The sequence below is a fragment of the Symsagittifera roscoffensis genome, chromosome 8 (genome assembly GCF_963678635.1).
Source record: "Symsagittifera roscoffensis chromosome 8, txSymRosc1.1, whole genome shotgun sequence".
Lineage (NCBI taxonomy): Eukaryota > Metazoa > Xenacoelomorpha > Acoela > Convolutidae > Symsagittifera > Symsagittifera roscoffensis.
In genome coordinates this window covers 21,520,060-21,532,630 of record NC_087069.1, presented here as the reverse complement: position 1 = coordinate 21,532,630, position 12,571 = coordinate 21,520,060, and the positions used below count along the sequence as shown (strand labels likewise).

General features: G+C 33.7%; 1 protein-coding gene across 1 annotated transcript in view; it reads left to right on the top strand.

Moving 5' to 3' along the window:
* The window catches only part of LOC134853502 (uncharacterized), a 44,581-nt gene that overhangs the window by 13,953 nt on the left and 18,057 nt on the right, over positions 1-12,571 (top strand). Inside the window, exons 3-5 of the mRNA XM_063869502.1 lie at positions 7,095-7,221; positions 11,557-11,663; positions 12,280-12,401. Of these exons, the coding sequence (XP_063725572.1) occupies positions 7,095-7,221; positions 11,557-11,663; positions 12,280-12,401 (356 nt within the window). The remainder of the gene's footprint in view (positions 1-7,094; positions 7,222-11,556; positions 11,664-12,279; positions 12,402-12,571) is intronic.

Sequence of the window (12,571 nt, the reverse complement as noted above, 5' to 3'; positions counted from 1 at the left end):
TGTAGGTTTGAAATATGGAGTTTTTGTGAAATAATCTGTATTTCTTTTTTCATTACTTTTTATATTATTTATGGATAATTCTTCATTAAGAATTGTGGATTGACAAATATCTAATAATTGAAGTATATTGTTTACGCAATATTCTTTTTCGTGTATTGATGATATCGTAGCGTTGGTTTCGCAATAGCCTAAAAGTCCTAAAGGTAGTGTTACTTGATAGGGTGTATTGTTGTATACATGTAACGAAATAATATCTGAATTCGAGTTTTTCAAATATTTTATGGATGAGATTGTGATTTTGAAAAACTTATGGATAGGTTTGAATTCAAAGTCTGACATATAGAGTTGTTGTTTTTTTGTTTTTTATCATATTGGTGAACTTGTTTTATTAAAAAATTATATATTTTTCCTGATAGTGGTTTCAGGTGTTTTCTTTGTTGGTTATATATTGGATAAAAATTTGAAAAGAATGGTGGTTGTTTATTTAATCTTTGAAAAAATGTTAGGGCTGTGTCTTTTGTTTTTGTGTATTTATCTTTGATTAGTATTTTACTATTCAAAATGTTGATTGTTGGTATATATTTAGAAATAAATGGTATTCCAATGATATTATGATTAATATCAGTGATATGGAATATTTGTTTAAATGGTTTATTTAAAATTTTATTTTGCTCTATTGTTCTTGTGGGGAGAAGAAATAATTGAATTTTTCCATAGTTTACCAATGTTGATCCTTGTGCTGTTGCTAGTTTACTGGAGGTTTCAAGAGGCGTTAGCCTTGGGTGTAGTGATTTTATCTCATTCCATGTGGGAATGTTTATTATGTTTGATTCTGCTCCTGAATCAATTAAAAAATCAATTTCAAGATCTGGTGGTTGAAATTCTTTGCTTCTTGGACTTTCTAAAAGAAATGGTATTGTCCAAATTTTTTCTTTGGGTTGTTCTTTTTGTATATTTTGATAGATGTGATTTGTATTCAAACATTTAGTTTTGTCATTTTCATTGGGTAGATTTGTAGTGTTGATTTCGTTAGTTTTTTGTACCGTTTGTGTGTAATGGATGGGTTCAATATAATAATTGTGAAGGAGTTCTAATTGATTTTCATATATATGTGATGAAAAAGGTTGTTCCTATATAATAGGTTCGTAATCATTTTCGACTGCTATCATATTTATGGTGATAGTGTTTTCTGTATCACTTTCTGAATCTGATGATTCACAGTTTATTTGATTTAGTTGTAGTTCGTTATTTCCTGTGTCATCAATACCTGGGGGGTCTGATGTTGTTTCTGGGTTTGATTGTACTTGATTTATATTTTTTTGATGTTTAGGTGTACTACTTCTGTGGCGATTGTTAGAATTATTATAATGGTTATTATTCCTGTGTGGTGATTGGGAATAATTTCTATAACGATTATTATAACTTGAGTGTCGATTTTGTGAATTATTTCGTGATCTATTTTGATAATTATTGTTTGATCTGTTATATGAGTTATTCCTTGATCGATTGTTCGGGTAATTCTGGTTTCGGTTGTTTGAATAACTTCTATTCCGATTATTGGAGTAGTTTCTATTTCTATTGTATGATGAATTTCGTGATTGATTGTTTGGATAGTAAATATTTCTTGATTGGGAATTAGATCTAGAAACAAATCGTGTTGTATTTGAATTTGATCTGGAGTAGTTATTTCGACTATTTGGTCTATTGTAATGATTTTGTGACGAATTTTGTGTATTTCTTCGTTCTGGTGATCTTCCTCTATAACTTGAGTTATATGGTGATTGATTTCTCGTGTAGTTAGTATTGTTCGGTATACATTGTTGTTGCTGTATACATTTGTTGCTGTATACATTTTTGTTCGGTAGATTTTGATCTTTCTTCATGTATTGATAGAATGATTTATTTGGTTCTTTATATTTTTGAGGTTTATTTTGGTTATCTTGTTGTTTTTGTCTACATTCAGAAATACTATGTCCGTATCGTCGGCAATAATTACACCATTTTTTGAAAGATGGTTTGCCTTTAAAATTTGGGTGTTTTTCATAAATATTGAGTATTTCAGTGATTTTTTCAACGAGGTCTGTATCTGAATCCTGTATATTATTGATATTTGTGGTATTTGTTTCAATTCGATTAACATATTGTAATTTCAGATTTTCTGTTTCTTCAAGTTTCATTGTGATTTCCGCTTGTTCTAGCTGGTCTACTAGTTTTCGAAAATCTAAATCGGGCTCTCGAATTGAGGAGGGATGGGATGCTCTCTTTTTTATTGCTATTTTCCTTAATTGAGGTGTTAAGGTCATCATTAAGATTTCTGTCATCTTTGTATTTTTATAATCGTGTGTATTTAATGAATATGCTTTTCGAACTAGTGTTTCGATGCGTACTGCTAATTGTTTGATGGTTTCATTTGGTAATCTGCGAATTTCATTACATAAAACTCTTTGTTGTTGTTTGTTTCTTTCGGAGTCAAACATTTTTGAGAATTCTTGTGTAAATCTCTTCCAATTTGATTTAATTTCTATAGGCAATACTGAAAACCATTTTTGGGCTGCGCCGTCTAAGGTTGTCTGTATCAACGCTGTGCGTCGATGTATCCAGTTTTGATGTAGTGGCGTATTAATTGGTTCAGGTCCTATATTTAAAATTAAATTTGCTGTTACTGCATTTAAATAATCTTCTACATAATATTCAGGGTCTGTTCCTGTGAATACCATTAATGGTTTATTTGACGTTATTGATGATCCACCCATAAGGTATGGATTCATTGTCATTTGTAATGATTCTGCTGCATTTGGCATTTGTGAAAAATTTGAAAGCTGATTTTTTGTTATTTCGTGTTGTTGAAGGAAATATGGAAGTGGTATTTCATTTTGCATTTGTGTTGGTTGATATGAGTGTGTAATCATTGGGTTTTGTGGCTGAATTGGTTGAAAAGATTGTGTATTAATTGGTTTTTGCATTTGTATTGGTTGTTGATTTTGTGTATCTATCTGGTGTGGAGAAAAATTTCTATAATGTGTATATGGTTTCTGCATTCCTTGTCCGCGATATTCTTGGGTATATGGTGCAAATATATCTGGTTGTAAATGATCATCATCAGAGTATAGATAATCCAATTGATGAGATGCTTGTTTTTTATTTTTATTCTGTTGAAAGAATGGGTAATTTTCGCTATGATCCTGTGGAGGATGTGGATTAGCTTGAAAATTTACTGAATTGGTTGTTGCCATTGGATTATTCCAATGTCGAGATCTGATTTGATCATTATTATTATTTCGTGGAGGATATCTTGTTTTTGATGGATGTGTATAATTATAATTATGTTCCGCAAAATTGTTTCTTGTGAACGTTCTGCGTGTTTTTGACGGTATTGTCATGGGTCTATATGTTTGGTAATCCATTTGTGAATATTTTGGTGCAACGGAAGGTTTAACAGTTGATTGTAAGGTTACCTGTGTTAGTGAAGTGTTTGTATTTCTTGGTGTTGTTAAATTTGGACGTATCGGTGAAATGCTTTGTTGTGTAGTTGTTGTTGTTTGGACAATTTCTTCATTTATGAAGTGTGATGGTGTCTGGATATCTTGTTGAGTGAGATTCCTAGTTCCATTAAGGTTTTCATTGTGTATGACGGTCGAGTTTAAACTGTTATTTCGTGTATCAGGTAAAAATGTATTGTAGTTTAATGGTGTTGCATCAATGGTTAATGGTACTACTCTTACATAATCTCTTATATAAGATATTGTACTTATTGCTTGACTTGCAATTGATTGTGGGATATTTATAAATGCATAATGAGACCATTCGGGGTCCCAAACGTAGTCTGACTGTTCTGTGATGGCGGTATCATCATTTGAATTTTGAGGTCTAAAATTTTTTCTTGCTTGTGAAATTAAATCTAGATTATGTGTGAAATAATCTATTATAAACCATGCTAAGATTTTTTGTAAGTCATGTTTTGTATGTTGTGAAACATCATCTTTAGTGAAATTTTCTTTATTTATATTTAGAAAAGATGAAAGTAGTGTGATTTCATGTCGTACCCTTATATGTTTAGATGTCTCTGTCGGTGAGACATTTGAGATTGGGATTTCGTTTTCTAATATTGAGATATAACTGTATATTATTGCAAAAACTTCATTAGTAAATATGGAGTTTGCTCTTTGTGAGTTATGATATTGTATGCTTTTTATATATTCTGAGAGTACTTTTGAAAATTCTAAATCAAGGTCGTCTGTTTGAATTACATATTTGCGGTGATTCGGGTTTGGTGAGCTTAATTCTATGGTGTAGATTCCGTAGTGTTGTGTCAAATTACATATATCTTTCAAATAGTGATCTATAATTTGTCTTTTGATCTTTACATCTGGGAACTCTGTTTTACATGGGCTGTTTCCGGGTTCAAATAAATTTAGTAGTAAATTCTTGCAAAGTATATGCTGTCCTCTATCAGTGGGTGCATCTACGAGGAAGGGGAAGATATCGTCATCATCTGGACTATCTTCACTTGGAGTGTGTGTTTGGCTCATTTTTTCGTTTAATAACTGTTAATAAGTAATTATCGATGTGTCTAATTGGTTGATTCCAATTATACAAATGTACTGGTTTGTGTTTATATTGCTTTTTTATTCGTCTTTTTCCTCTTTTTGATGAATTTGAAGTTGTTTCTGAGTCGGAAAAATATAATTGATCGTGAATAGGGCAATTTTTATCTATAGATTCTTTTAATTTATAAAGTTCGTCTAAATTGCTGGCTTCTGATTCTGAAAATGCGTTTCTATTTTTGGAAAATCTTTTTCGTGTTATTTGTCTTTGTTTAGTTATTATTTTTCTTTTTAGTGTTTGTCGTTTTGTTCTAATGTATCCAACTGTTTGTGTATGAGGTGTGATTACAAGATCGTATTTTTTGTTTTCTATTTCACAGTTGTGCAAAACGATTGTTTGTTTGTTTCCTAGATTTTTAAATGACATAAGGCTTAGGATGACGGATGCAAAGGGTTGTTAGATGATTTTTATTTTCTTAAATTGTTAGTCCTTACGATTTTTTGGTTAGCTTAACCTGGGTCTATTTTTCAGGGTTGGAGAGAAGAGTAAATCGATTCCGAAGAATGATTTTTTACTTTCTCGTGGCTAGTATAAGCTAAGGTGTTAACTTACTTAATCTTACTTAAGGGTAGTGATTGTGTTCAAGGGTTGGAGAATAGTAAATCGATCCACAAGGTTCAGGTATAATTAGAACGCGAGTAGTTCGTTAGATACTATTTTAAACTTACTAAGTCTAAGATTTATCCTGGGTCTGGTAAGAGGGGGGATCAAGTGAAGGACGAATAACCGAAGTTCTTCACTGTTTATCCTAATTTGAATGATTAGTTTTGTTCAAAAATTTCTGTTAGTCCTGGGTTTTTAGAAAGGGTTGGATAGTGAATCGACGTTTGAGGTCGTTAGACACTAGCTAAGTGCGTGGGGGAGAACAAAATTGTTCTTTTTGATCCAAGGATAGGCCTTGATGATCAAGTTTTAAATTTCAATTAAATAGAAAATGAATTTAGATCCAAGGATAAGCCTTGATGATCTGGTTTGAAAATTAAGTGAATTTAAGTTTAAAATGGTTTTAATGATATTAGTGAGCTTATGATTGCTGTTATGTTTTAGGTGATGAAGCTGAGACAACTGATGATCTTATGATTACTAACAATTTATTGTCATGCTACTAATTTTTGTTTTGTTTTTCAATAAATATTTTCCAAAAATGTTTTATATAATACTGCAGAATTTTGAGGGAAACGATCTGAGATCTTTTTATCAATCGTTATTGTATATTAATATTTTGTTTAGCGCCTGTAATGATCATGAAGTTTTGACTTCAAAATTTTATGTTTGCAAATGAAAATCTAAATTCATTGCTAATAAAATTCTAAATATAAAAGTTTGTGTTGGCTTTTGCCGTACTATCATATAGCTATCTGGTAAGTTTCTACTTTGTCGTATGTCGTCTCTGGTTCGAGGTCTTCTTCCAATTCCGGGTAGTTCTCTTATCGTTCGGAATATTGGCTTTGATCTATTGAGTCGTAGAGACATTTCGATTAAATTATCGTCGTGTAACATTTGAAAAATGTTTTGTCTAAATTCTAATCTATTTTTGGTTAATTCTAAGCTATTAAGGTCTTGTTCGAGACTTATGGTCGCACCAGATGAGTTAGGACCGAAGTGTATAACTCATAGAGTAATTTCGGATAGGGTACACCGTCTGCTCGTCACGCTATCTTATTTTCGGCCGGATAGATTCGTGCAACTTCTTAGTCTAATACCGATCCTAATCTTACTCTTATACTATCTAGTCTCAGGTTGTTTAACTAGTCTCTGCTAGGCTCAATAGATCTAGGGTATACTGGTTTATTGCGGCTGCTGAAGTCTTCTTGGAGAGTCAACTAATTTCTAAGTTAAATTCAAATCTCTCTGGTGCTGAAATTACAAGTAATTTCAGCACTTACAAATAAGTGGGTTGTTAGTTAGATGGATCATGATTGGTTAATATTAAATACTTTACAGTGGTAAAATATCTAATTTATCCAATCATAAAATGTAGTTTAGATCAGGTTCCACAATGATCAGCGTTCTAGCACGGGTTTTTTTACACTTTTATTTTTTTAAATTTTAATTCACTTTATCCATTTCAGTCACTATGCCTACCCACCTACTCACTCAGGGGCCTTTGAATCTAAGAGCCTTTGAAACTGGGTGGGGTTACACTAAGAATTTTTTTCATATATTTTTTAATTTTTTGCTATGGCGGGAACCGGCTGCTGTTGATGGTTCAGAGCTTTCGAAAATAATCCGGGTTAAGCAAAAGGTGGAACTCTAGACCATATCCCTGAGTTTTTTGTTCTTTTTCTCGCCAAATTTTTTCACAAATGTTCTACATAAAATTCGTCTTTAAAATTAATACATGAATAGTACTTTATATTTTAAGATAATTGAACGTTAGAAGAAGTTGTTTACACTTCTTATGTGAATAAGTTTCAAGATAGAGAATTTTTGATATGATGGTCAACCTCGGAATAAGAGTTTATTTTGTTGCTTTGTGTTATGCTTAGGCATGACTTCGGTGTTGACTCACAGTGCAATGACTACAGGAAAGGATGATGACAACTCGATGAAGTTACTCGTGGCTGTGTTGAATGGGGTACTCTCTGTATGGACGGCCGCACAGATGAAGCTAGGGTGAGAGAGAATTTGTTTTACATAAAACCCCTCCCTTGATAGCTTACTACTTCCTAAACAAGTTTTTTGTGGGTAATAGTGGCGAATAATTTATAAGCCATTGTCTCGGAACTTCATAAACTTCACCCAATTTACTTAAATCGTATTCGAATTAAGCACTCAACAAATGCGAGCAGGTTTTAAAGACAGCTCACATTAACTGCGATAAGAAACAATTGCTCTCAATCGAAAATGCTAGCTTAGATAATCGCTACTACCCTCTCGGCTACTACCCTCTCGGCTACTACCCTCTCGGCCAACAAATAACCTCTAAGTTAAGCCGCCTCTACTCAATGATTCCATCGCAGCCTTCAGCGCTGAATACTTTTCCGGAAATCACACAAGCCATCGAACAAATCAAATCAACAGTCTCCATTCAACCAAAGGAACTATCGTTTCGTTTTGTGAGAGTCTAGTGGCAACTCGCTGAAGAGATATCAGATTCAAAGGAGAACTTGAAGTTGTTAAAATAACCTCAAATGAAACATTTGTTCAATCAAGCTTCTCGGAGCTCATGCAGACGAAATATCAGCTTATCCACCATCTAACCAAAAAGTCTTCGATACTAAAACAGGGGAGAAGTTACTAGAAGTTCTAGAACGGGATGCACAAAAATGAGTCGTCGGGATGCCTCAAGTCAGCAAAAGGCAATTCGAAGACATCAGAAGCAATGTTTGCTCACACACAAACTTCTCACACAGCTCACAAACTAACCTACAGCCTTTCAGTATCAACGCTAGCCATCCACACTTCTTTTTTAACTGTTCGAACAAATCAATTTGCCTTCCGCGAGCCAATGAAAATCAACTAGACATTGCATGGCATGGCCATTACACTCTTTCGAAAACACAAGAATTGGTCCAAAGCCGGTTAAGATTTTCGCCACAAAGATAGCCGAATTTTCCAATTTCCGAAGCATCTTCAACTCCAACTTTAACTTTCCAACTTTTAACTCGCTGTTCCTCTCTTCAAGCAAACAACTACTGCAACAAGGTCGTATTTTTATCAATAAACGATTCTAGCGGGAATACACATACCCCATTATTTGAATAGATTTTCTGCCAAATTCAAGAATTCAGCCACTCCTTAAACGCTTAATCTCCTTTTGAAGTTATGAATCATATCTCACGTTTTGTAATTCACCCTTTAAAATAAATTCATTGTTTTAGTCAGGGGTGGATGTAGGATTTTCTCGAGGGGAGGCGGATTTTCAAAAAAAACTTTGAAGACCTTTTTTTTTGATTTTCCGAGCTCTCCTAAGCACTAAAAAGACGCTGTTTTGGCAAATTTTCTGCGCCGTAGGCAAATTTTTGAAAAAACAGGCCAAAAAGGCCGTTTTGGGCACTTTTTGGAAAATTTTGACAAAAAAAATGCGTTTTATTTTGGCGCGCGCTCCCCCTCAGAGTTAGTATTATTGGCGCCAAAGGCGCCTTTAGAAAATTTTTAGAGCCAGTCGGCCAAAAATGAATTTCCTAAAAAGGGTCGGCAGGGTGTCGAACCCCTGAGGGAGGGGGGGGGGCGTCCGCCCCCCGCCCTTCCCCTAAATCTGCCCCTGGTTTTAGTGGTGATATGTTTTTGATAGATTTTTATCAAAATTTTTTGTTCCGACTATTCTGTTTTTCAAGCTTTTTGAGGCCAGAAGTAGCCAAGAAAATGAAATTTTCAGATCTGAAATGGCCGAGAAAAAAAAAACCGAGAAACAAAACTCTCAGCTTGTTTTACTCGATACTGAGACAAAGTGTTTTTGTTTTTTATTGCAAAACCACCTATGTGAATTGTAACCCTATAAGCTAGTTTGGGAAGAAAAAACACACTACTATATAGTTCGTTACCAGCCCCTAGGGGTTGTTCAGAACAAAAAAAAACGAAAACGAAAACTAATTGAGGTAATGAAAGTGATGGTTAAAATCTCAGTCATATTTATGTCTGTTCAAGAAAAAAAAACAAGCTTCTATCATTGCTGACATAGATACCAAACGGTGGCATACTATATATCATCATGTTTAAAACATCGAAAACTTAGCGCTTAAAACGCTAATACTGATTTGTTTCTAAAACAACTCTTAAGCATAGTTGAATTTGGTACAAAAATTAGTATCATGTAATTTGTGCGGAATTCACTAATTGAAATACAGATAATTTGTTCAAATTGAATTAATAAATGAGTCATGGTAAACAAATTGAGAGCAATTTAAGACTCGTAGCCAATAGTTTTACACACTTTATAACAAAAAAAAACTTTGAAACTTTCCAAAAACATGCTCTTTTTTGAAATAACCTTTCTTGAGGCAATTCTATGCAACTCAAAAATTTTTTAAAAAAACTACATGTATAGATACTTTAATAAACGACGGAAAATGTATGTTAATAATAATTTTTAAAAAGTCAAGTATGTTGCTGCCTTTCCTTTGCTGATACCCAATTTATTTTACAGCTAAAATCACTGTGTTCCTTTCTTCTTCATCATGGCTGATATCATGATTGATTTCTTAAACTAAATTCTTAGCAACATTCGACGATTTTGAATAACTTTGAAAGGAATATATATAAAAAAACAGTTTTATTGCATCAAACTTTGAAATTCAATTGAATTTTGATGTATACGTTTGCCCACACAAAATTCATAAAACATTTTTACAGGTTGAGCGAAATCTTCATTCAATATCTTTTTTTGATAATAATTCTTCATTTTCATAATTTTCATAAGTTTTCAAAAAAATTTAATATTCAAAAAACTTTTGCGGTTTAATTTCTGCTATTACAATTTTTCGGTTGCACTGGTGGTAACCAATTTTAGACTGCCTGCAAATGACATTCTCTTTTTCCGTTATTTCTTCACTTCAAATCGATTGCATCAAAACTGGAGTTATATAGCTTTTTGTGTTCCAAAACAAAATTTGGCAAGTTGCTGCGTAAATTACTAAAATCAAAATGTCACAGCTGAACCTTCCGGTGCACAATGAAAAAGACGGTAAAAGCCTTAATCACGACATTGAGATGAAAAGGAGATTCAGAAGATTCAAGAATTTGAATTTTCAGTTTTTCGATTGGGATTGAATTATTTTTTGAAAAATACTAGATCCGGTCGTTTTGACAATCGATTTCAGCGTGTCAAAAACACAATAATAAAATATGAGAACAAAGAAAGTCAAGTAAAGAAATTAGATAATAGAATCGAAACGAAGCCTCCCATCGTGCACCAAGACACGATAAGAAGCTTTTTCGTGGAAGGAAGCGAAACCGCATGGTCCAGTGGGATATTGGGGACAGCTCCAAACCCTCCTGAGCATTAAAAGATAAGGGACAACTGGGAGAAGTTGGAATTAGATGCCCGGTGCCAAGAGAGTCTTCCAACAGACATTAAACCTCTTTTAGCTTAACTCAATATTGATTTGGTATTGCAGAGCAAGATTAGTTAGGGGCGGGAAAAGGGTCAATCCATCTCTAATGGACCTTATATATGTCACTAAAAAGGTATCTAGTTTAGGATTCTAGCCGTGTTTTTAGTAATAATCGCCTTGTCTGGGGATCCGAGACCCAGCTATGAGGTTATTTTTGAGGTTACGAAATCTGATTAATGCACATTTTAATAACGATGATGTAATAGCTAATAGAACAGTTGATTGTAAAGGATTAAAACTGGATTTCAGACTTAATTCAAATTTCTATCAGCTCATTCGACTCTGATCATCTAGTTTAGACTGAATAAAGAAAACATTGTTTTTGAAAAAGTTCATTTCGCATCCATTAATAAAAAATCTGACGCTGTAGCTCTACGATCTTTCTATGAGGTAATCAAAGTTGGGAAGAAAAAACCCACTCAGCCATAGTTTTTCAACAGCCCATTGTGGTTCTTCAGAACCGAAAAAAAAAACGAAAATGGAATGAAATTAAATCCGGTCTTCCGGGGTTGAAATTTCAGTCGAATTTATCGTTGATCCAGGTCAAAATTAATGTTTGTCGCCGCTGATTTAATTCCTAAAAAGTGGTATATAATTTATAATTAGGCTTAAGACATCGAATGGTTAGAATGCCGATTTAAGCGTTGAAGTATCTCTTATCCAGATATGCATTTTTGGGACCATTGGTGATCACATTTTGAATCAGCGCTGGTGTGACTTATCGGGTTAATCTGCCTCTTAAAAATCTGCTGAACCTTGTGCTTTTGATTTTACATTTGGACAACAACAACATGGATTCCGGAATTGATAGTCAACTTGTTTGCAACATTACAAGATTTAAACAATTTGAGTTCAGTATTTCTACTTACGTTTGTTTGTTTTTGTTTTCGGCTAGATGGAACCAGAAGTATCAGTCGGCCAACTCGACTCTGATCAAGTACAGAGACATGAGTGGAAGAGTGGCCATGTTGTGTCTCATTCTCGACTGCCAGAAGACCAAATGTGAGTCCAGATAGATTGTTCATAAAGAGAGTTATAAATTATTACTTTGGTTCAAGATTTCAATCGACAAAAAATGTGTGTTTACTAAATAGAATGAAATCAGACCCCGACCGAAGTATGCAATATGCAGTAGGCAGTATGGGTTTTTAGTTGCTGTGAGTGTCGATGCGCGATACTTGTATTGCCCCTATCACAATAAACTCACGCGACTGTGATGGATGACGATTGTTTGCAAGGAGAATAATTTATTACAGAATTTTTTTTGATGCAATATTTATTAGGTTTTGACAAAAAAAGTTTAGTTTTTGGCCTGCGCTCTTTCTCAAATATACCCGCTCTGACAAAATTCCGATGGATTTTAGTGAGTCGGTAAATCCATCGAAATCGATTTAAATCGATTTTTTAGACACTTAAATCGATTTAAAATTTTCAAAAAAATCGAATTAAATCGGTTTAAAATCCATTTGAGTTTGTAAAATGGTCATGGTTAAACACTTTAAATTGATTTAAAATCGATTTAAAATCGATTTAAATCGACCGGAAACCATTTCTGTCAGTGCGGGTATGATAATATTACAATTAAAGTTGCAACTATTATGTTTGCTTTGAATTGCAGCAGCCGTTGGCGTTGTGGAGTTCATCAACAACTGTTACGAGAACGAGAAAAACATCATGCAGAGTGAGATTGCCATTCCCACCTTCATCGCCCGCAAGTACAGGAAGGCAGCCATCTCCAAGGTACGAAACATTTGAAGAAAGGATTTTAGTTAGTTTCTGAGTAGTTGGTTAGGACGATTTATCCACAAGGGAAAAAACAACATAGGAGCCTGTCAGCTCTTTACAGAGAATCGCTGTTGAGCCCCTGTAGAAAAAAGAGTTTTGCCTTATATTCTTTTCATTTAAAATAC